Here is a 24,593-nt window from a genome sequence, read left to right as displayed (position 1 = left end):
TTGTGGACTTCAATTCTGAGCCAAAAAACAAACTGAAGGGAGGAGAAAACCCTTTATGAGGCAGTTAAGGAAATTTGATTCCTGACTAATTAGCAATACTAAATAATTATTATTACTATTATTATTATTATTATTTTACGTACAGGCAGTAGTAGTAGTAGAAGATTAAGTGGGTGGGACTACGAATACAAGATTTGCCAAGAGTTGATAATTGGTAAATCTGGGTGAGGGCACACGAAGATTCCTTACACTGTTCTCTCTACTTTTGTTTGAAATTTTCCACAATATAACATTAAAAAGAAATATGTATATATATATTTCTTTTTTTTAAGATGAGGAAGTTTGTGTTTTTGAATGACTTTGAGTGGACATTAACAATGTGGCTGAATAAGATAGCTAGAATTATGGTGATTCATCCTGTGATTATGAGGAAAGCCTACCAAGGATAAAGCCCAAACATTCTTGATAGTATTGGGTTGGCCAAAAAGTTCGTTCGGTCAATGACCATGTTGTTCAATAAAGTTCTTGGTGAAAATAAAAAATGTGTCTTTTACTTAAAACCAAATGAACTTTTTGGCCAACCCAATAGAACAGAATAATAGAAATAACCTGGTCCTTAACAACTGAGCCACAGAATAAACCAACCTGGCAGCTGCCTGACCTCTGGATAGCTGGTTAGGTAATAACCATCTCTGTTGTTTAATCTATTTTGAGTTGCTTTCTGTTATTTGCAGCAGAAAGCATCCTAACTAAAACAGTGGAGAAGAATGCATTTTTGTGTGTGTGTGTTGAGGTCGTAGAGTGGTACTGGGTAGTGTTTCTGCTCCATCTTACAGAATGTTTAGTGAAACAGCATCCCTTAATTGCAATGATTAAGTCCTTGCAGTTATTATTTCTTGCTAGCTCTCAAATTCCAGAGGCATTAAACCAGCCAGTATGTCATCTTGCACCTATATCCTACCCTAGTTTACCATGAGTGAAAATCTTAGCAACTGCACTGCTAGAGAAGGCCAGGGAATAGTAGTCCTCCACCTACCACCAGTGATGGGGTCCTCATCGCCATCCAGCTGGAGAGTGATACAATTCCAGAACCCTATTCTTAGGGTCTGCTTCCTGGGACCACATCCAGTACAATTATCTTAGGTGGAGTGCCTAGAAACAGAGCTTGAAACAGGAATTTAGAGGCAGGTGATTTATTAAAGGAGTGCTCCCAGGGGAATAGGAAGGAGGCAAGCGGGATAGAACAGGGGGAGAAAGCTAAGCAAGGATGTAATCTCAGCTGGAAACCAGCTTCGACTGGGAAGCTCTGCGTTGTCCCTCAGCGAAGGCTCCACCTTTTGTACCACCACGGTAGTCAGTCACCAACTGTGAGCTGCCTGGGGTGAGGTTGGGGGCGGGGTGTGTGTGTGACACTCAGAGCAGCTAGGATTAAATGTACTGGCCCAGGTAAAGGGATCTAGTCAGAGCATCAGTAGCATCCACTACCACTTCCCAACTTACCTGAGCTGCCAAAATCTTACTAGACCGTGCGTGATCTAGCCCACCCTTGCATAATCATTCTTTCTCTCTGAAATCATCTCCACTGCTCTCCCTCTTTTTCATTCCACTTTAGCCACACACTGGCCACCTTGCAATTTCTCAAATTCTCTAGCATATTCATGATTCAAATCCTTTACCCTTCTCAGTCCCCTCATCTGGGATGATTTTCCGCTGCTCTCCCACCAGCCCCGCCCTGCCATGTCCTCATGACTAGGTCCCTTATACATCCTTCACATTTATACTCACAAGACAGCTTCTCAGTAAGGTCTTCTCTGGCTGCCCTAACCAACACTTATAATCCCTTTACTTTCATTATTTTTCTTTTCAAATACTTATCAGTATCTAACATACTATATAATTGTCTTATTTATCTTGTTTATGATTTATATTTGTTTAGAGTATTTATATATACCCTAGAACATGAGCTGGGAAGGGTAGGAATTTTTATCTTTTTTTTTTTTTTTTTTTTAATCTCAACACTTAAAACAGTGCCTGGTAAATTACAGGTGCTCAGTTAATATTTGTTGACTATGGGAATGAATGAATGAATGAATGACCACTGGCACAAAGTGCCAGGATAAATGCTGCTTGAAGAGAACTAAACTGAAATGGAAAATACTGGCACAGCCTGCCGTGTAATATAGATGGGAGAACGGATACATATATTGCCATATGCAGAGTTCTCCCTAGATTATGTTTTCTTTGATAATATTGCAATGTTCATGTGCTGTTATATGTGGGTATATTAGTATATACTATTTATACAGATAAATATTAGTGAATAAATATAGAAGCACTAAAGATTTTCCAAATTTATTTAAATGAGTTCAAATCAAAACTCAAGAATCTAGATTTACATACATTAAAGAAAGGTAAAATTATAGCAAAATTAAAGTGAATGCAGGTTGTATAGATAGCTCAATTCCTATGATATAAAATTTAAATCCGCAGGTGAAACTCTTTAAGCTCTTTACATGTCATATTCTGATCCCAGAGAGTAGAAAACTATTCAGCATGAAAATCTCAAATCTCTTGATCCTGAAATCTATCAGCAGATACCCCAAATCCTCAAGGCACATTAACATTTTCTAGAAAAGAAGACTTTTTAAAATCTAAGGTTACTGAAACTACAAAAACACCTATCAGACCCTCTGTGGCATTTTTTGCCCAAGTGTCAATCAGCATGAGATTAGCCTTGGGCTGAGGCGGCCTCAGAACAAACACTGGCTTCTTCCTGTAAATCAGCCCCAGCAGAGGATTCTGACTCAACTGGAGAATTTTCTTCTAGTTCAGCATATTCACCACAGCTTTCGTTCTCGGTTGTACCTTTATCACTATCGATGGCAACAGCTTCATCCCGAACTGCGCTGGTAACCTCTGACGTGGTTTCAGTGCTGACCTCTGCGGTTTCTCCCGTCCCCACATCTGTCACCTCTGACCCAGTTTCAGCACCAGCGGCAGTGGTCTCCTCGGCAGCAGCCTCCACATTGTCTGGACAGGGGGAAGCCTCTTTTACGGCTGCAACTGTAGCACTGGGAAGCTCTGCAGCATCCACCACCGGAGCTTCCACTAAAGGTACTTCGGGGGTTTCTGAACTGGCTTCCTCGGCACCCACAAGGTTCTCTTTTTCACCTTTAAAATTTAGTCCATTAAGCAAAGTATTAATTTAAAGAGCATGGGAAGACGGTGAGACACTGTGCAGTCATTTAAAAAAATGAGACAGACCAATAAGTACTGATATGACATGGTCTTCAAGGTAGTCTGTTCAGTGAAAAAAAAGCAAGGAAACGAGCTATGTATACAGTATGGTACTATCTGTGTTAGGACAAAAGGAGGGTAATATAGTCCTAGAGAGTTATATTTGTAGAGACCCTCTCCTGGAGGACACAAAGAAACTGGTGTTATTGGTTGCCTCTGGGGAGGTACGAAGGGTCTGCTCTTCTGAAAACCCTTTTGAATCTGTTGAACTTAAGAAAATAATAATTTCATGTGTATTATTTATTTAAATACAAACCATGAAAATAAACAGGCAATGTGTCATGTGAAATAGCATGGAAAAGTAGCTAACTTACTAGCTGATGACTCTGAGAAGCCACTAGTCCTCCCTCAACCTCAGTTTTGTCATCTGTAAAATGGGGATATTAATAATATCTACCTCATGGAACTATTGGGAGGATTGACTGCAATAATATGTATGAAGAGGGGTTTAAAACCAAGGAAGTGCTATGGAAGTGCTGTATTTTATCACTATTACAATCAGCCATCTCATGATTATATTCAACAATGTTTACTCATGATATTCTGTTTCTTATTGTTCTCATGACTAAAAGGTTAAAACTGGTCCATGAGCAGCTGTTTTCTTTGTCCCTAAATAGTGATCACGGTATTTGATAATAATGGCCTTATAGCTGAGATGGAAAAAAGTATGGTTTAAAGCAAGCAGTTTAAGGCAAGAAATATACATTAGGGTGAAAATGTCAAATTTCTGTTCTTACAAGTTGCCATTTTATCAGTCGGATCAACCGAGGGACTCAATAGACATGACTGAATCTACTAATGTCACTGCACACAGGTGGTCTTAGCCAAAACTGAAACAAAATTAGTTTCATGACTTAAAAAAAATTAACGAGAGAAATGAAAGGTCAAGCTGCTGAGAGAGACAGATACTAAAATTATGCCTGCATGAATGGAAACCTGAGTAGGGGAAAAGTAATATTACCACACAAAGAAGTCAAAGCTGCTGGTCAGCAGTTTAAAAGCACAATGTTTTCATTTACCAAATGCCCTCATCCGAAACCTCTAACAATATTCTTTAGGCTTTGGTTGGACTTTTCCTTTCTGAATGAACTTCTACCCAGAATCATTTTGGATTAAGTTAGTAAAGAAGCCAAAAACAAATACTGTCCATTGCTAGACTAAGATAATGAAAATTAGTGCCTCAAGGAAAAAGAAAAGAGTAAATTCACTTTACCTGGAAGTGGATGTAACTCTGCTTTGGTTTTTTCTTTCAAATTCGTTATATGATCACTGTGTTTGGCTTTCTCTGATGTGATTCTCTTGTAAGTCTGAAAGTAAATGTGTGCTTAAGTTTATTTCTTGAGCTCTAAGATTCATCATGCCAAGTTTAATGCTATCTACAGTTCAAACAGGAGAAACCAATACACACCGTCTACTCTTTTATTTCCCCTCTGGAAATCTTTGTCAATAAGTAGAATGCTTTAAAAAAGGAAAAAGGGCTTCCCTGGTGGCGCAGTGGTTGAGAGTCCGCCTGCCGATGCAGGGGACACGGGTTCGTGCCCTGGTCTGGGAAGATCCCACATGCCGCGGAGCGGCTGGGCCCGTGAACCATGGCCGCTGAGCCTGGGCGTCTGGAGCCTGTGCTCCACAACGGGAGAGGCCACAGCAGTGAGAGGCCCGCGTACCGCAAAAAAAATAAAAATAAAAAATAAAAAAGGAAAGAAACAAATGTTCTAACAGAGGTCAAAGATAACTGAAAACACACAAGGTGGATAGATAAAGACCAAGAAAAAAAAATTATGCTAGAATCAAAATATTCTGACAGGCATTTATCTCAGAGTAATGGAAATTTATATGCACACAAAAACCTGTACACAAATGTTCATGGTAGCTTTATTTGTAATAGCCAAAAACTGGAATCAGTCCAGACGTCCTCCAACCGGTGAATGGTTACACAGACTGTGGTACGTCCATGACATAGGACACTACTCAGCCATAAAAGGGATGAACTATAGATACGGGAAACAATTTGGATAAATCTCCAGGTAAATTATGCTGAGTGAAAAAAGCTAATCTCAAAAGGTTACACACCTTAGGATTCCATTTATGTAACATTACTATTATTATTATTAATTTTTTTTGGTAACGTTCTTGAAATGACAAGAAATACAGAAATAGAGAACAGATTAGTAGTTGTCAGGAAGTGGCAGGAAGGGAGGGGAAAGCAGGCGGGAAGTGAGTACAATTACAAAAGAACAACACATGGGACCCTTGTGTTGATGGGACAGTCTTGTCTCTTGACTGTGGTGGTGAATACATGAATCTACACATGTGATAAAATTGCTTAGGACTAAATACATGCACTTGAGCGTATACACACACACACGCACAAGTGCATGTAAAGCTGGTGGAATCTGAATAAGGTCTATGGATCATATCCATGTCAGTTTCCTGGCTGTGATAGTTTTATAGTTAGCAAAGATGTTGTCACTGGGGGAAATGAGGCAAAAGGTATATGAGCTCTCTCTGTATTAGTTCTTATAACTGCAGGTGAAACTCAATTCTCCCACAATGAAAAGTTTTCCAAAAGTCTTCCAAAATGACCCATTTGTAGACCCCAATGAAGATTCCTTAAGTCAGCTAGGTTTAATCATTAAAAGCAGTAATATGACTGGCCCACAGGTTACTTGAGAAACAAAATTGGTAATAAAGCTATCTTAATCTTAGATACAATGTGCAGGCCTCCTTTCATTTCAAAATCAAGTAGTAATCTCTGGCCTGTATTCATATTAGACAATGATATTTAAAAAATGAAAATCTCACTAGATAATATTGCTTATATTATCTCAGCTTAAAAAACTGTTGGTAGATATTTCTCTCTTAGTGGCAGGTAGGATGACAGATTTTTAAAATTTGCATATTTATATGTAGTATTTTCTAAATTTTAATCATCATAAACCATTAACCTCATTAAAAGTTATCCTATGCAAATTACAAACCATTTTATAGTATGTTAAAATTAGACTGTGAAAATGGAAAACTCCATAAGCTCAGGGGTAGAAATGTTGCAAAAGTAGCCCTTGAACAAACCCCCAGGGTTTGGTGAATTCTGACTTGAATCATCTGGCTTTGAAACACACAGAGCAAACAGGATCAGCAGGAATGACAGTCAACATTTTTGTATAAAAGCAGGGAATATTTTCCTAGTGGGGTGGGAGCTCCTGACTTGTACACTGAGTCAGCACCCTCAGTTCTCAGTACAGTAAAGCTGAACCTGTGCCCAAGTTCATGTCCCTGAAATGGCCATCCCAGCAGCAACATCCCTAGGACATTAGTCTTATTACTCAAGGGGCTAAAACACAATTTAGCTGCTAAAGCAGAATCAGAGATATAAGAATAATTCACAACTCATGTGTAACCCAGAGGATCTAGCTTTTTCAAATCGAACATAATCAAGCACAGAGTAGAAGGAAGGTCTATTAGAAGAGAGAGTCTCAAAATTAGACTTTGAAGTTATTTCCAAATGATATTTTGTATTTATTAAATGTAAGCATCTAAAATCTACCACAACTTTTAGAAACCAGTCTGGCATTTTGTTCTTCCAAGATACCCAGACCCTCAAAAAATGGAAGTGACCTGGGCCTTTCTCAGATTTTCAGAGGCTCTGGTAGTAGATTTTACTTGGAAATGAAAAAGTGCTCTTGCCTAGGGAGCAACTGTGGATTCAATTCAGATAAACCTAATATAGAATTTATTTTAGTGCAGGACAAGGAAGGGAAGGGGAGGACTAGAATATGGGGTTTTGAGTGCCTCAGTTTCTGTATTTCCTCCTGAAAGTAGCCTAAGATTCTTGGGAATGAAGACATTCCAGATTAAAACTACATAATCTTAGAGGTGGAAAGGGACTTAGAGATCATCACCTTGTCCAATTTCCACTCCCACTGTGAGAGAACAAGGCCAGAAAGAGCTCTCAGGCGTAGCCAGTTTCTAATCAGCCTGTTAAGATTGCTTTTGCAAAGGAAGATTTAGCGGACTGCAGAGGTTCATGTCTGGCACTGGTAAACATGATTAGAGGTGTAGTGATGTCCAGATGAAATTCAGTCTTCCAGCTTCCCACATAATCACATGGCCTAGTTTAATCTGTTTTCCAGTGGCCTATATCCAACTATAGTAGCCCTGGGCAGTGAATTCAATATTAAGCAGTAGAAAGATGGTAAAAGCAAAGGAATCTGGGTATGAGTGAAAGCGGGTAGATTAGTGGAAGACAATAATATAAGTGACATATTTGAACTTTCCTGGCTTCTTGAGGCTTTCACATTTTTGAAGAGTAGAATATGTATTTTGGTTTCATTACCTACATAGTCCTATAAACTAACTGCTCCTAGTTAGGACTAAAAATCTCTTTATGAATATTTCTGTAAGGTCAAACCAAAATGTAGTGATTGTGTAGTCTTATGGTTCCTGAAGAATATATACTTATTCTACTTTTATTCATAATAAAGATTAGATTTCAGTTTAGAAAGTTTATGACAAAATGAGGAATGATTCAAATCAATAGGATTATTTATTTATTTATTTATTATTTATTTTTTTTATTTTTTGGCCACACAGTGCAGCTTACGGGATATTAGTTCCCCAACCAGGGATTGCACTGGGCCCACAGCAGTGAAAGCACTGAGTCCTAACCCCTGGACCTCCAGGGAATTCCTAGAATTATCTTATTAACTCACAAATGTTTCTTTTCTTTTTTTTTTTTAGCTCCAAAATCATACTATTAAAAGCTTTGTTTTACAGTGATTACTTGTGGGGACTGGATAAGGAAGACCAGGGAGGAAAACATTATTTTGATTTTATATATGTCTATTTTGAATTTTTAAAAAATATATAGATAAACATTACTTTTAAAAAATAAAAGTAAAGATATAAAGCTAAGGGGCTTCTCTGGTGGCACAGTGGTTGGGAGTCCGCCTGCCGATGCAGGGGACACGGGTTCGTGCCCCGGTCTGGGAGGATCCCACATGCCGCGGAGCGGCTGAGCCCGTGAGCCATGGCCGCTGAGCCTGGGCGTCCGGAGCCTGTGCTCCGCAGCGGGAGAGGCCACAACGGTGAGAGGCCCGCGTACCGCAAAACAAACAAACAAACCAACAAAAGCTAATAAAAAACTATGGAGACTAGGGGGAGAGAGGGAAGAATGAATGGTTGGAGCACAGGGTATTTTTAGGGCAATGAAACTATTCTGTGTGCTACTGTAATGGTGGATACATGTCAGTATATATTTGTTAAAACCCATATAATGTACAACACGGAGTGAACCCTCATGTAAACTACAGCCTTTAGTTAATAATAATGTATCACTATTGACCCATCAGTTGTAACAAATGTATCTCACTAAAGCAAGGTTGTTGATTTGGGAAAGGGGGGGCAGAGGGGTGAGAGGAAGTATATGGGAATTCTCTGTACTTTCTGCTTATTTTTCTGTAAACCTAAAACTGCTCCAAAAAATAAAGTCTATTAATTTTTTTTTGGCCGTGTTGTGCAGCATGGGGAATCTCTGTTCCTTGACCAGGGATGGAACTCGCACCCACTGCAGTAGAAGCGTGGAGTCTTAACCACTGGACCACCAGGGAAGTCCCATAAAGTCTATTAATTTTTAAAAAGTTTCTCTCTCAAAACAGTTCTTGTCAAATGTTAATAATAGTACCTACCTTAAAGAATTGTTGCAATAATTAAATGAGCCATGAGTCTGTCACGTCGTAAACACTCGAATGTCAGCCATTAGTACTGTTAGTATTTATAATAACATTGTTTTTAATGAAAGTCATCCATAGTTAGTGGTATTAAGTATTTTATACTTAAAATTTTTTTTCAGAATCTTGTATATTTAATTAATCCCATGTCTTGATCTTGACATTGCTTTGAGTTTTACCACAGGTTGTAAAATATATGAATTCCTGAGCACCAAGGTTATTAAAACACTTACATAATATCCACCAGCACTGACTGTGACACCTACAAGCAGATAATAGATCATATTTGATCCAGATGATCCAGGGAATTTGTTAGATGACATCCAGCGAAGAGATGCTAGGAAAACAAGTTTAAACACAGTTAGCTCCACCACGGGCAAAACTATTTTAAATGATTACATCCAAAAAAATTTTTTACCCCTCAGTGAACCTAGAATCTATTAACATCAACTGATTTTAGCTTAAAGGAATACAGTATTACAAGGTAGGGTAATAATTCCACTTGACATTTTCTTAATCTAATTTGATAATTACTTATGAAACCTGTCATCCTGATGCTTCACATTATGCTTTTCTTGGAAGGAATGCAGACGTGGGTAAGGAGAAATGACAAAGCTTTAAACAATTTTAATGTCAAACGAGATGCATGTGAGCAAAAGAAATCCATTTATTGTATATTCTACACCACAGGATTCAATGGAAAAGATTATTTTTACAAAAAATGAATTAAATACATTTGTGCTTAAAATTTATATGTTAAATAAAACATTTATGTTGAAACCCAACACATTTCTATAAATCTGTAATGCAAATGTAGACATAGAAAGAAACTTTAATTCTTCTAATATAAAACCTTTAAAGATGGGCAGATAGAAGCTTTTTAAAAATTTTTTTTAATTTATTTTTTAACATCTTTATTGGAGTATAATTGCTTTACAATGGTGTGTTGGTTTCTGCTTTATAACAAAGTGATTCAGCTATACATATACATATATCCCCATATCTCTTCCCTCTTGTGTCTCCCTCCCACCCTCCCTATCCCACCCCTCTAGGTGGTCACAAAGCACCGAGCTGATCTCCCTGTGCTATGCGGCTGCTTCCTACTAGCTATCTATTTTACATTTAGTAGTATATATAAGTCCATGCCACTGTCTACTTCGTCCCAGCTTACCCTTCCCCCTCCCCGTGTCCTCAAGTCCATTCTCTATGTCTGCATCTTTATTCCTGTCTTGCCCCTAGGTTCTTCAGAACCCCCTTTTTTTTTTTTAGATTCCATATATATGTGTTAGCATATGGTATTTGTTTTTCTCTTTCTGACTTACTTCACTCTGTATGACAGTCTCCAGGTCCATCCACCTCACTACAAATAACTCAATTTTGCTTCTTTTTATGGCTGAGTAATATTCCATTGTATATATGTGCCACATCTTCTTTATCCATTCATGTGTCTACGGACACTTAGGTTGCTTCCATGTCCTGGCTATTGTAAATAGAGCTGCAGTGAACATTGTGGTACATGACTCTTTTTGAATTATGGTTTTCTCAGGGTATATGCTCAGTAGTGGGATTGCTGGGTCGTATGGTAGTTCTATTTTTAGTGTTTTAAGGAACCTCCATACTGTTCTCCATAGTGGCTGTATCAATTTACATTCCCACCAGATATAAGCTCTTTTAAGACAAATGTTGCCATAAGGTCATATCTAAAATAAAAGGGCAATTTTGTACAAACTAATAGAAACAGAGTAAGGTACTGTATTATTCTATTTAAATATATTAACTCTATAGTGCTAGAATTTGTATATACCATATGTTATGGAATTGAAATTTTTATAATAGACTCAAAGCTAGAAGAAGCTTAAAGTTCATATAGCTCAAATTCTCTATTTTAAAGATAAAGAGGGACTTCCCTGGTGGTGCAGTGGTTAAGAGTCCACCTGCCAATGCAGGGGACACAGGTTTGATCTCTGCTCTGGGAAGATCCCACACGCCTAGGAGCAACTAAGCCCGTGTGCCACAACTACTGAGCCTGCGCTCTAGAGCCTGTGAGCCACAACTACTGGACCTTCATGCCACAACTACTGAAGGCTGCGCACCTAGAGCCTGTGTCCGCAACAAGAGAAGCCACTGCAACGAGAAGCCCACGCACCGCAACATAGAGTAGCCCCCTGCTCACTGCAACTAGAGAAAGCCAGCGCGCAGCAACGAAGACCCAACGCAGCCAAACATAAATAATAAATAAATAAATAAATTTATATTTTAAAAAAAGATTATAACTGTAGGGACTTCCCTCGCAGTCCAGTGATTAAGGCTCCGAGCTTCCAATGCAGGGGGTGCAGGTTTGGTCCCTGGCTGGGGAACTAGGATCCCACATGCCGGAGGTGCAGCCAAAAAATAAAAATAAATACATAAAACAAAATAATCTTTTAAAAAAAGAGTATAACTGTAAACACAACACACAAGGTCCCTAGCCTCAAAAAAGAGGGAAAGGGGTGGGATGGGGAGGGTGGGAGGGAGGGAGATGCATGAGGGAAGGGATGTGGGAACAGAAGTATATGTATGACTGATTCACTTTGTTATAAAGCAGAAACTAATAAAAAAAATGTTAAAAAAAAAAAGTACATTAACAGGGAGACGCAAGAGGGAAGAGATATGGGGACATATGTATATGTATAACTGATTCACTTTGTTGTAAAGCAGAAAATAACACACCACTGTAAAGCAATTATACTCCAATAAAGATGTTAAAAATAAATAAATAAATAAATAAATAAAAAGAAAAAGGAATGATAAAAAAAAAGAGGGAAAAGATGTACAGGCGAATAATTGTAGACAAATAACTGCAATGCAGTATGACAAATGCTGTAATAGATTAAAGCAGAAGCAACAACAGCATGAAAACGCAGTGAAAGAACTCAGCTAGCTGGCTCAAGGTAACTGCCACAACTGAAAAGACGTGACCTGAGCTTTGAAGGAAAGTAGGAGTTTGTCAGATAAACAAGGGGAGGGAAAATTGCCTTGGAGGAAGAAGGCAGAGCATGTGCAAAAGCATGAGACTTGTATGACTAGGAAAACTCAATGTATTTTGATGTGGCCTGACACAGAGAATAAGGGTGTAGGGACCTGGAAGAAGTTATGATTTGCAGAAAGCAAATCTCAAGACATTTGCACAAACTACGAATCTCTGTAGTAGCAAAATTGGGAAGATTTTGTATATATGTTCTTAGTTTGGATATAAATGATCATCTCTTAGAAAAAACCAATTTTTCCCTACAAATGTGCCCTGAGAGGCTATGGTAAGAGGTTATGTCTTTGACTTCTAGTGGAGCTTTTGTTGGTTTAAAAATACAGCTGTTATTAAATAGGGAATATATAGCTTTCATAGTTGGCAACCAGGCATAAATATCAAAAAGTTGTTTTAGGGCTTCCCTGGTGGCGCAGTGGTTGAGAGTCTGCCTGCCGATGCAGGGGACTCGGGTTCGTGCCCCGGTCCGGGAAGATCCCACATGCCGTAGAGCGGCTGGGCCTGTGAGCCATGGCCGCTGAGCCTGCGCGTCCAGAGCCTGTGCTCCACAACGGGAGAGGCCACAACAGTGATAGGCCCGTGTACCTCAAAAAAAAAAAAAAAAGTTTTTTTAAATAGGAAGAAATAAGAAAATTACAGAGGTTTAAGTAAAGACAAATACAATTATGGCAGAGTTATTTAAAAGAGCAATGAAATGGGAAATAAATATTTGGTAAAGATTAGACAAATTTTAGCATATTCATAAATGTGAAACAGATATTTTAATTTTTGCAGAAGACTGTCTACACGAGAAAATATTTACACTATATTAAGTGAAAAGTTATAGCAAAATAATCTTTACAGGACTATCCCAGATTATGTACATTGTGGAAGCAATGTACATAAGAAAAAAAATGCAGGAAGTGGGGGAAAAAGGTCTGGAACACCACGTACACTAAAAAGTAGATAAATAGTGGAATTCACTAAGTGGTAGGATTACAGGCGACTTCTATTTTGTCTTTCTGAGTTTTTTCGGTGATCTACTGTAAACCTAATTTATTTATTCATTAAAATTTTACATTTTTAAAAGCAAAAACCGGAAAACAAAATTTGATGAGGCATGGTTAAAATTTTATCCTTCAATAAACTGAAACACTTTCATTTTTCATCCAAGTTGGAAGTACCAATACAAGGTTAATGTCCATGACCGAAGCCAAATTTCCAGTCAATAACAGTTCTGAAAATACATAAATGAATCAATACTACAAAAAAGTAATTAGATGAAAATGAGGAAAAGACCAGTACTGCTACAACCAGTATTGCTAACTACCTGTTTAGAATTTTCAAACTTCTTTTCTTTTGCCCTAAGTTGGGGAGGAAATTATTTGAAATATGTGCAGCTACCAAAAAAGGATGTGTATGCTTGTTCGTGAGGACGGCAAGGGTTGCGTTCAGAGAGCTTGAAAGGCCACGGTCAGGGCCTTTTCCATCTCCCCACCCCCAATCACAACAGCCCTGTTATCTTCTGAACTCTCAAAGGAATGGCTTCCCCCTATTTCACCAGCGAAAAGTCTGCTCTGTCTTACTCGGCATAAAGATCAAGGAAAACGAAGACTCCTTATTTCTGTTACTGGAGGCAACTTCTTCTCAGTAGCATTTTAAGAGAAAAATAAAGCTAGTTACACATACCTTCCTTCCCTCCCACCATCACCATCACCACCGCAGGCCTAATCAAAGTGGAAACAAATTGGCCATGGAATTTTCCGCGGGAGTCTTTCTCTTTCTCCCCGACTCCAATGCAAGCCTTAGCAAGTGGGGCAAAGTGATGAGATTTAAGAACTTTCAACGAGGTTGTCTAAGAGCTGGCGCCCCAGTCAGGGACGGAAAAGAGAAGGAAGATGCGCGACGACTAGGAAAGAGCCGGCTGGGGCAGAACTGCCCGCGAGCGCAAACCTGGGCGCAGGGCCGCCGCCGGCTGGCAGGGAAAATGCTCTCCTGCTCACACTTCAGCACCTACGATGGCCCAGGCCCTAGGCTAGGCGCTTTCGTGTGTATCAATTTTTATTTAATAAGCTTCCAGCTCGTACTGCCACTTCCCCTTCAGGAAATTCGCTCCCTTTCCCCGTGCTTTAGAAAATCTACAGGTGATGGATACAGGGGGGACGCAGCCCAACAGCTGGAGGGCTCCACATCTCTCTGCAGCCCCTAAGGAAAGCATTTCGAAGCCCCTTCCTCACCGGGGATGCCACGGCCCAGGCTCGTGGCTGCCGAGTCCTGGACAGGTCTTGAGTCTATTTACTCAAGAGCATTTACCCAACTTCTACGGGGCCGTCACTGCCTTCCGCGCACCCTGCCGGGCCCGAGGACAGGGTCCATCTTCCCACCCATTCCTCTGCTTCCTCGTGAAGTTGGAGAGCGCTTTGGGCCCTGTATTAAGACAAGGAGTAAGCTTTGCCGACTTTCGCCAGGCACTTTTCTAAGCGCTGTTAACTACATATTAACTCATTAAAACTCATTAGTGTCCCCATTTTGCAGATGAGGAAACTGAAGTGAAATCACTTGCCCAAGATCAAGATTTGAACCCAGGAAATCTAGTCCGGATCCAGAAGCCGCGCTGGAAAGGCACCCTACTTCCAAAGTCTCCAAGAATTTCGAGGTGATTTCCCGGCCACCCTCCCCCCTCTTCCCCGCCCCCCACCATCCCCATCCCTATCCCCAATCTCAGGCTTCTGCTGCCGGGGTTGGCTTTGGCCCACGAAGGGCAGGCGGGAAGCGGGGCGCCCGCGCGATCTGTGCGCGAGGCACCTGTCCTCCTCAGGCTTGGACGCCGGGAGAGGCCCCCCGGGCCAGCGCCTGCGACTCACCGTCCTTCCGGAGCGGCGCGGGGCCTGGGGGCGCCCGCAGAGGCAGCGCCAGGGTCTTGGAGACCGCCCTGCGGAGGTACATCGCGCCCGGCTCCCTGCACTCCGCTGCCGCTGTAGCCCCGCGGTGCTGCGGAGCGCGGGGAGCCCTGGCGAGCCCCGCCCCGGGGAGGGGCGCTGACCCCTGCCCGCCCCGCCCCGGCCCCGGCCCCGCGGCCCCGTGGGGGACGTGCACAGGGGTTGGTCGTGCGCACCGTCCTCCCGCAACCCAATCTGCAGGCTCTGTCGCCTTCGCCTGGGCCCGAGAAGCTGATGGTGGCATCTCGGGAAAGGGATGGAGAACCGAGAAGTCGCCGTCATCTGCCTGCCCTGTACTGTTCCAGTCAGTGGGACTCCTCAGAGCAGGCTGGAAACGGCTCGGGACTCGCGTCCGGAATACGACACAGACAGGATTTATCATGCCGTGTGCAAGCTGAACCCGCTTTCTCTCACGCGCTCCGCTAGCTTTCCTAGGAGTGGAAAGGGTAGCTGGAAGTTCCCTGGAGATGGAGGAGAAGGGGTAGCCTCAGCCTCCCATGAGTGCTCTGGGTGATGTTCAGAATCCCAAGAAAACTCCTGGCTAATGGCTGAATTTCTAGGCAATTCACGATTACAATGACTTTTAAATATAAACTCCAAAAATGCTGCATATTCCTCTATGGGATGTGAAGCTAGTATTTCCAAATCAACTAAAAACACTGAATTATTAGTTTCTCCCTCCAGATTTCAATCACTTGCCTCATTGTGGTGACAAGAATCTGTCATGGTTTGAATATGGACACCAATAATTTACGCTTATAACATTTTCTAAGTGATTCATCTTTGGAAGGCACCATTTCCTACTATTATAACCCCTTAAGTATGTTTGGCACTTGACAGTTTATAAAGCACTTTCACATAATTTTCTCCTTTAATTTTTATTTCATCCCTCTGAGGAAGGCGGCAATTACTCGGTTTAGCAAACGACCAGGTGGTGGGGAGGAATTTTCAGGGACCGATGGTTATGATTTTTTTTTTTTAAAGGACATGAACATAGTCCTTCAAGTTCCAAGTTCTCCTGGCATGTTACAGGCAAACTGTTTGCTCATTTGCTAGGTGAATAACTAAACACTCCTCAGAGGTTCTCGTTCTGAACCCAATTCTAATAATATTTAATATATTCTCATTTAAGGAATACAAGCCAATGATCAGAACTAGGTTTTTGATGCTCAGTCACTAGCTATTCCTAGTGATTAAACCTTAAGAGGAAATAGGTAATCTGTGTTAATGAGAGGTCAGATTTTGACTTCCAAGCCCCAAAGAAGGGGCTAGACCCAGACCCTCCACCAAGAAGTTAGGTAGTCCTGAAAGTAACAAAATGCAGATTAGTACACTTGCTACCTTTGCCCAGCATCAAGTACACGTCCTAGAATGAACTGCTAGCAGCTAGTACAGACTGACAAAACAAATCAAATCTGTGGGGAGAGCTCCTAACCGCTTCCAATTTGGTGCAGCCCAATTTAAAATTAAAAGAGAAAACAAATCTATTTACCACTACAGCTCATTCTTTTTTGGTCTACTTAGGGCTGAATTTTGACTTAGTTGCCAGGGAGAGGAAATAGTCAAAGGCAGTAAATGCATTTTCATGAGTATCCACAGGAGTAAAATGTGGATAACTCCTTTATTCATTGTGTTGTTGTCAGCTGTAAAGCACATTAGGTATAAAACACACTCAGCTAGTTGGAGAAGGCAGTGCTAGACTCTGACTTCCAGCCTAAGCCGAAGCTTCAGGCTCCCTTACAATGTTCTGATGCCTCTCAGTGTGCACATGATAGGATCCATTATAGTCCACCATCTCATCATATGGTAAGGTCCAGCGGGGAGTTTATCATGTCCTCTAGGTTGGATGTGGCCATCCCAGCTGGCAAAGGCAAGAACTGTGAGATAAATAGTGCCACTTCTCCAGATCCCTTTTCATCTTAGCTAAAAGCTCATGCCTCTTGGATCAAAGGGAATTTGCCACCTACTCTACTGCTCCTGTAGGATATGTGGCTTTCCATTTTGATGTCAAACTCTTCCCACATTTTGATGAAACACTTCCCAAGAAAGGACATGCCTGTGGGGTGTCAAATTCACTCTGTAGCAAGCTGTTTCTCCAGAACCCTGAGAGAATTTTAACAGTAGGTCTTCGCTATACAAGACTGTTAAGGCTGAGATAGTAGTTTCCCAGCTTCAGTCACATTGTTTATAATGCTGCCCTTGAGCACATCCTTGACATTTTTCTTGGTCTTGTTGGGAAAACAAGAACTTAGGGTTAGAGTTAACTTGGTTTATCTAAGATGATCTCCACCTAACTGTGATTGTTGACAAAGACAATATTAGTTTTGAAAACATATTGTAAGAGAGGGAGCTCACGAAGCTCCCTAACCACTGGCAATATTAGTCATACTTACTCAAGGCTTAAGTTCCATATAATTAAAGGCAATTTTCAAAGACTGAGTGATTTCCTAGGCTCCACAGAAGGCTAGAAACAGCTTTGTTTTTTTTAAAATACTAAATCCCTAAGCTATAACCTGTACTTTCAACAGATCAATACGGATATAAAGTGAAACAATTTAGAAGAGTATCTAGGAAGACAAATTGGAAAGCAATTTGAGAAAGTGCTGATAAGCACGCTTTTTTTTTTTTAACATCTTTATTGGAGTATAATTGCTTTACAATGGTGTGTTAGTTTCTGCTGTATAACAAAGTGAAACAGCTATACGTATACATATGTTCCCATATCTCTTCCCTCTTGCGTCTCCCTCCCACCCTCCCTATCCCACCCCTCTAGGTGGTCACAAAGCACTGAGCTGATCTCCCTGTGCTACGTGGCTGCTTCCCACTAGCTATCTATTTTACATTTCGTATGCATGCTTTTGATGGCCTAAAATATTTCGATAAAATGAAGGAGAAAGGGCAATCAAGATGGTAAATTCTTATTCTTGGAGGTTTCTCAGTACTCTTCCCATCTATTCACTTTCTCTTCTGTAGTAAAATAAACATGACGTTCCCTACCCCTTCCATATTATTTTCCTAAGGCTACCATAACAAATTAATACAGACTTGGATGGCTTAAAACAACAAACTTTATTCTCTCACAGCTCTGGAGGTTAAAAGTCTGAAGTCAAGGTGTGAAACATGTAGGCGAGAACCCTTCCAGCTTCTGACGTTTACTGGTAATCCTTGCTTTCCACATGCATCACTCCAGTCCCTGCCTCCATCATTCCTGTCTTCTCCCTGTGTGTCTGTGTCTTTTCTCCTTAGAAACATACCAGTCACATTGGGCTAAGGGCCCACTCTACTCCAGTATACTCACTTTAACTAATTATATCTGCAAATACCCTATTTCCAAATAAGGTTACATTCTGAGATAATGGGGGCTGGGACTTCAACATATCTTTTGGGGGACCAAAATTTAACCCATAACAACTTCTTATACTTAAAACTGAGCTCCTATAGCTTGTTTTTTTTTCCTATGGCAACTTAAGAAAATAATTTAATGACTATCTCACAGATACTGAATCTGAAAAGGTCTGATTTTGATCTAATAAAAAACTTGACAGCATTTGACATATGGTTTTGTCTGTATCTTCTTTTTTATGGAAATTCTTTTACATTATCGCTAAAGGAACCATCATTTGGCCAAGATCTTCTTAGGAGTTGTGTACCAGAACAATTCTTGTTCAGTCCAGCTAAAACATCTCAGTTTAAGACACTACTGACCGTAGCCTTCTCTTTACAACGTGGGCTGGGGAAGAGAGGGTCTGTGTGCAAAGGAAATAAAGCACATAACGCAGGAAGCAGAGCCAAGAGCAAAAGTCTGGATAACATTTGAATTCCAGGCCCCAATTATTCCTGGGCTCAGGTGCATGCCTGTTATAGCAGTCTGTGAGTCACTCTGTATCCTCATAACCTTTTTTTTTAGTTTAATATAATTTGAGTTAGGTTTCAATATTCAGCTTAGAAAGCACCTTTCACCAGTGCCCCCATGTGGCACAACCCTAGGAGGTGTCACTCAGCGTAACCTGCATCTGTTCTGTCCGATACGGCAGCCCCCAGCCCCATGTGGCTATTTAATGAAAAGGAAATAAAACTAAAAAAAATGCAGTCACATTAATCACATTCCAAATGCTCAACAGCCACATGGGAGTAGTGGCTACTACATTGGCTAGCACAGGCAGAACATTTCCATCATTGCAGAAAGTTCTTTTGGACAGCCCTAGTCTTCATGAATGGCTCCCCCTGGAGTTACAGAGGCACAATCAAGATGCAAGTCCACACAGGGCAGCTTTATTTTCAAGGCCTGACATACAGTAAATCTTGCTTGTTAAAGCTGTATTTTATTTCCAACTAAGGTTATCAGTTTCCAGAATTTCAAATGTCTTAAGAGTTTTCTGTTCCCTTTAGGGATGTGAATTTTAAGTGTCTCTTTTAGGGTAAAGTTCCTTGAACTGGGAGTTGATACCTGACTTCTTGGTCCATTACCATGTGACAGTATTAGTTTCCTACTGCTGCTATAACAAACTTAATGGTTTAAAACAACACAAATTTACTATCTTACATTTTTGTAGGTGATAAATCCAACATGGGTCTCACTGGGCTAAAGTTAAGGTGTCAGCAAGGCTGTGTTCCTTTCTGGAGGCTCCAGCGTAGAATTTCTTTGACTTCTCTGTCCCTTGGCTCTTGGCCCTCTTTCATCTTCAAAGCTAGCAATGGCCGGCTGAATCTTTCTCATATCACACCACTCTGACACATACTGGTGCCTCCCTCTTCCACTTCTAAGGACCCTTGTGATTACATCAGGCCCAACCAGATAATCTAGGATAATCTCTCCATCTCAATGTCAGCTGATTAGTACATTTAATTCCATCTGCAACCTTAATTCCTCTTTGCCTAACCTAACCTAACATATATACAAATTCTGGGGAATAGGACATGGTCATCTTTAAGAGTCCATCAGTCTACTTTCCAGTGATATTGGGCAAATGACTCTTTACCTCTGGTTTCTGCATTTATAAAATTATGGAATTGGTCTATATGACCCCCTAAGGTCCTTTCCAGTTCTACCACCTAGGACTCTGAATTGACAAAAGTTCATAGTTACTGTTTTATCTGGTCTTTCACTGAATTTGGATTAAATACTTATTCTGAGATAATGTAACTCTGAGTTTATGTTCAGAAGTGACTTCCAAAGGTATTGGGCCATGAATCTCCCAGAGTGTTGGCCAGAGCCCAAAACACTAACAAAGCCATTTATAAGGCAATGAAACTTTCTATTTAACAGCAAAATGGAGATACAAATAATACACTTTTAAATGTATAGTATTAATACATTAAGTGTTTAAATTATATGTTAATGAAGTGGCATATAAATAGGTGTTAACTGATTCACAAGAAAGGGTTTTAATGAGGGATAAATGAAGTGTTTTTTGTCTCTGTTAGCTCTCACCAACTCCTTTTTTTGAATAGTCTGTTATTCATTGGATGAAAGTCATATTAGCAAAAAGAGCCAACTGTTGCCATACCGGTGTTAAAAACAGTCACCCAAATGAAAATCATTCAAACTCAAGGAAATGGAGTCAGAAGAAACTCTGGTAAGAAGAAAATAGTATTTGGGTTCTTTTGTATTTTAAATAATAGAGTAGGAGTAGTTCTATCATCCTGATCACTAAATAAATCTTCTGATTAGAAATCAGAAGTTGACAGAAGGACTAAATCCTCAGAAGTGATTTTTTTTTTAATCTATATCCTTAAAAAGTTTTCTTACCAATGTGTTCTTAATTACCACTGACCCTATTATCAGATGGTACTTTCCACATTAAAATACTTCTAGTAATTTACGTTAGAATTGACATTTTATACATTGTCACAATGTACATAAGCTGAAGAATACAGAAGTATTTTTTAATTTAATTATGTGAAACACAAATGCTGACTTGACATATGTTCACATGTAACTCTCTCAGTTTACAGCTCAACAGATTGGTGAATCCAGAGGAACTGCTATAAACACTATATACCTATAATGAAAAAAAAGAAAACTGTAGCATTAACCAGCAAAAGTAATATTAAAATTAGACCATTCTGAACAATGCACCTTAAAGCATCAGGGGAAGTCTAAAAAAACAAATCCACAAAGAATATCAACTCCTCATTTTATCTAAATTTTAGCAAAAAAAAAAAATTTTTTTTTTTTAAATCTTAACTACAGGAGTAGCAAAAGCATCTGGTTTTGATTTAAAAACCTATTTCATTTTTATCTCTTGATTGACTGAAGTAGTGAAATGGGCAAGGTGATAATAATAGAACAAAATGTACATTTGTGATTACTATTTTATTCTCCAGAACATATAAGTTATCTACTTTAATCAACCTAATCCAAGAAAGCTGAGATTTATAAGGATGATTTTCCATTTTACAAAAGGTTTAATATAGGATTCTTTAAAAATATTTTCAGAAATATGGCACACATATACATATAAAATAAACTCACTCTCTTAAATCACAGACCATGCAGTGTATTCTATCTTATTCACAGCTAGGTTTTATCAGGAATTGTCCAACTGCGTGTTAGTTGTAATGACAATCATAATAAAATCGTCATGCAGTAAGAAATTTAACAATTGAATGCCCTGTTCTCATGGAATTTTACACTCAAGTGTGGTATACGACAAACAGGTATTAAGAAATACATACACAAACAATGATAACTTGTCCTAAGTGCTATGAAGGCACTGTGTACAGCACTATTAGATTTAAGAAAATATGATTTTGGTTTCATTCTTAAGCACAACTTCCTTTGAACACAGTCAAAGTGTAATGATTAAAAATCATTATGCTAAGAGATCCTTGAGCCAAGGTATTGAAAATTCATAAATTTGTCACAGACAGGAATATAGGTGCTAAAAAGTATAAATCTAATGAAAAAAGTCAAAACACATTATTTAAAAAGAGGTCAAATTAACTTGCATAGTCTATTCAATCCTAGAAAATCACATACTTACTGTATTGGTATTTCAAAAGTTTATTCCAACCCATTTCTTCTTTTATACTCTAAAACATCTTCATTATGTTGTTTGATGAGCTAGAAGTAGGTAACAGTTAAAATTAGAAATGTAATCTTCCTGGCAACTTAAAGAGGAGAAGGAGCAGATCAACTAATGATATTTATATTTTGCAAGAGAAATAAGGATAGATTAAAAGAATTACAACTATTCTAGTTAGAAATAAAAGGCTAAGGGATACAAAAGTCCAAAAGCTATGAATGATATGTACTTGTTCACCACAATCTGACATACTATAAATTTGAGAAGGCAACCCTTAAAAGTTTAAATCCAACTTCTGCAAATAAATTACTTCACTCAGTGGGTAATTAATGGAATGGAGAGCCTTACCACAGAGGGGCTAAAGCAATAGGACAGAGCAGAACCTGGTTATTAGATGGGGTGGATGTGTACTATACTTCTCACCTCAGAAGTATGATATTGTGAGTGAACGACCAACCCACATCCCCCAACTATATATGTTTTAATTAGATGTCATGGAGGAGAGCCACTTTCTCAGAACCACTGTCTGACAGAATATGCAACTAGAACGATGGCTGATATAGGGTGACATGTTTTGCAAAGATCCAATATCAATCAGAGCACTCAGCAACAAGTTTCTTTTTAGGAAAACTTTAAGAACGTATAAAGTTACATTATAACAAACGTTATTTTGAAAGGATTAGTTACTAAGTTGTAAGTAACTTTCAACATCTCTTCCTCCTTTCCATGTCAAAGAGCTGAACCACTTTAATGAAAAAAAATCCCAAATAAGAGATCTAAGAGTTGGAGGTGGGCGGCAGTGGAGGAAATTCCAAAACAAAACATTTAAATACGAATGTAGCACAGATACTTTTAAAAAATGTATCTATGGAGAGGCAGTATTTCACAGTGGTCTACAGTGTAGCTCTGAAGTCAGGGAGAACTTGGTTTGGCAAATTAATTTCTCCAAGTGTTTCCTACATCCGTAAAAGGTCAACAATAATAGTACTACCACATAGTGTTGAAAAAATTAAACAAGTTTTTACAGGTAAAGCATTTGGCATACTGTAAACAAAGACAAAAAAAGAAAGAAAGAAAAAGGCTGCTACACACTAGGTACAATTTCCAACAATGTATTTATACAAACATTGTTAAAATCTTATATCTTGTAAGTTCAATGGGATTTAATTTGTATAGCTTGTTCATTTACGATCTGTCCCTATGGCATCTGAAAAAAGTGCCTTCATAAAATCCCAACCTGCCTCCATCTTTATTAAGAAATAAACTAAAGAATAATTAATATGTAGTAAAACTGCCATTCGCGACAAAACCAGGCGAAGGATCAATGACAGAAATTTCAGCCTCATTATACTTTCTCGATGCCTCTGAAACCTTAATATTTTTTAGTCCTTGGGATTTCCCTCCTGGAGAAATAGATTATTAGCAGTTACATAAATAACCTATGGAATGGAAGATTTGCTGCGCACCATTCAACCTCACACCGATACTTGTCCTCTCCAGCGTGCTGGAGTAGCACGATTTAAGGGAGTATATACTTACATAGATCCACAAGAAAACGGAGGTGCCCAAGGTCAGTCCAACCTTCAGCCAGTCAGGTCTGCCTTGTGGCGGTTCCCGAATGTAGAACTTTGACCGCGCTGAAGCTGAAAGGGGACAGAAAGGGTCTCTAAATCTATAACTTACCGCCCTGTAGGAATAAACCTGACATTTACATGCGTATTGTCGCTTTTAATTCCCCCTTCTACTTCCTCATTTAAACAGCCACAGAAGTAGAGGTTCAGAGAGGCCTAGTAACTCGCCCTGGGCCACCAGCAGGGGCAGACGAGGGGCGCCTTCAAAGCCTCGTACACGGGCTTTGGCGACCCCTCCGACGTCTCAGGGGTGGGCGGATAGAAGCGCCCCCGGGAGGGTCTCCTTCTCCCGCGTCTGCAGGAGGAGGGACTCAAAGTCCATTCGCTGAGACCCCGAGGGGTCGGACGGCACTGGGAGGAGGGTGGGCGGCGGTAGACGGGGATCCGAGAGTCGCGGGTGGAGGCAGGCGTGGGCTCCGGGAGGCGGGCCGGCGAAGGTCACGGCCGGACAAGCCCGGGGCGCAGCCGCCTCCTGCCCCCGCGGGGCTGGGTCCGCCCTGGGAGCCGCAGGCTGGAAGGTCGGGGCGGCCTGCTCGAGGAGGGACACTTACAGCCGCCCGGGAGCCTGGCCGGGGCCAGCAGCTTGTAGAAAGGACGCAGCAAGGCGGACGGCGCCATCTTGCCGGTTGGGCTCCGCCTCCTCCAGCCCCGCTGCTCCCGGGGGTCGGCATCCGGCCGAGCGCCCCCTGGCGGGCGGAGGCGCGGAACAGCGGGCTCTGCGGCCGTGCCGCGTGGGGGCGCTAACCCCAAGAATTGGAGTTACCGCCTGGTACTCTAGCTCTTCTGGTCTCAGCCCTCAATCTGCACAGTGGGATTACGAAGGAGATGATTACAAGGGGGAAAATAAAAGGTAGTTTAGCCGCGTCTCTGTCCTCAGAGAGTTTATTTCAGACCCCCACCCCAGGGACACTTACAGAGAGAGTTACCAAAATCTTCCTGCGTAAGTCGGGAAACTGCAAGTGAAGGGGGTT

The 24,593-nt window shown here is 40.4% G+C and overlaps 2 protein-coding genes across 3 annotated transcripts; both read right to left on the bottom strand.

The window, feature by feature from the left end:
- Nucleotides 1-2,395: 2,395 nt before the first annotated feature.
- On the bottom strand, nt 2,396-15,039 carry MGARP (mitochondria localized glutamic acid rich protein). Of its 2 annotated transcripts, none has more exons than XM_082611321.1 (4): nt 14,889-15,039; nt 9,257-9,360; nt 4,511-4,604; nt 2,396-3,171 (listed from the first exon to the last, which is right to left on the bottom strand). In XM_082611321.1, the coding sequence occupies exons 1-4, from the start codon at nt 14,968-14,970 to the stop codon at nt 2,729-2,731; spliced, it is 723 nt and encodes a 240-aa protein (XP_082467447.1). In that variant the 5' UTR covers nt 14,971-15,039; the 3' UTR covers nt 2,396-2,728. The 2 variants fall into 2 exon arrangements, with proteins under 2 accessions (XP_082467447.1, XP_082467448.1); XM_082611322.1 differs by having other exon boundaries at nt 2,396-3,030.
- Nucleotides 15,040-18,013: 2,974 nt separating this feature from the next.
- NDUFC1 (NADH:ubiquinone oxidoreductase subunit C1) lies at nt 18,014-24,267 on the bottom strand. Its single transcript, XM_082640787.1, has 4 exons — nt 24,174-24,267; nt 23,531-23,634; nt 21,950-22,029; nt 18,014-20,965 (listed from the first exon to the last, which is right to left on the bottom strand). The coding sequence occupies exons 1-3, from the start codon at nt 24,238-24,240 to the stop codon at nt 21,970-21,972; spliced, it is 231 nt and encodes a 76-aa protein (XP_082496913.1). The 5' UTR covers nt 24,241-24,267; the 3' UTR covers nt 18,014-20,965; nt 21,950-21,969.
- Nucleotides 24,268-24,593: the final 326 nt, after the last annotated feature.

The sequence above is a fragment of the Mesoplodon mirus genome (assembly GCF_964341445.2).
Source record: "Mesoplodon mirus genome assembly, chromosome: 2".
NCBI lineage: Eukaryota > Metazoa > Chordata > Mammalia > Artiodactyla > Ziphiidae > Mesoplodon > Mesoplodon mirus.
This window is presented reverse-complemented; position numbering and strand designations above follow the sequence as displayed.

Excerpts from the sequence above, each read along its gene's own strand:
- NDUFC1 (XM_082640787.1), bottom strand. The coding sequence starts at position 24,240 with ATGGCGCCGTCCGCCTTGCTGCGTCCTTTCTACAAGCTGCTGGCCCCG. Across the intron at positions 23,635-24,173 it reads GGCCAGGCTCCCGGGCGGCT|CTTCAGCGCGGTCAAAGTTC; the intron begins GTAAGTGTCCCT and ends GTCCCCTTTCAG. Across the intron at positions 22,030-23,530 it reads CCGTTTTCTTGTGGATCTAT|CTCATCAAACAACATAATGA; the intron begins GTAAGTATATAC and ends ACCTACTTCTAG.
- MGARP (XM_082611321.1), bottom strand. The coding sequence starts at position 14,970 with ATGTACCTCCGCAGGGCGGTCTCCAAGACCCTGGCGCTGCCTCTGCGG. Across the intron at positions 9,361-14,888 it reads CGCGCCGCTCCGGAAGGACG|CATCTCTTCGCTGGATGTCA; the intron begins GTGAGTCGCAGG and ends TTGTTTTCCTAG. Across the intron at positions 3,172-4,510 it reads AGAGTTACATCCACTTCCAG|GTGAAAAAGAGAACCTTGTG; the intron begins GTAAAGTGAATT and ends TAAATTTTAAAG.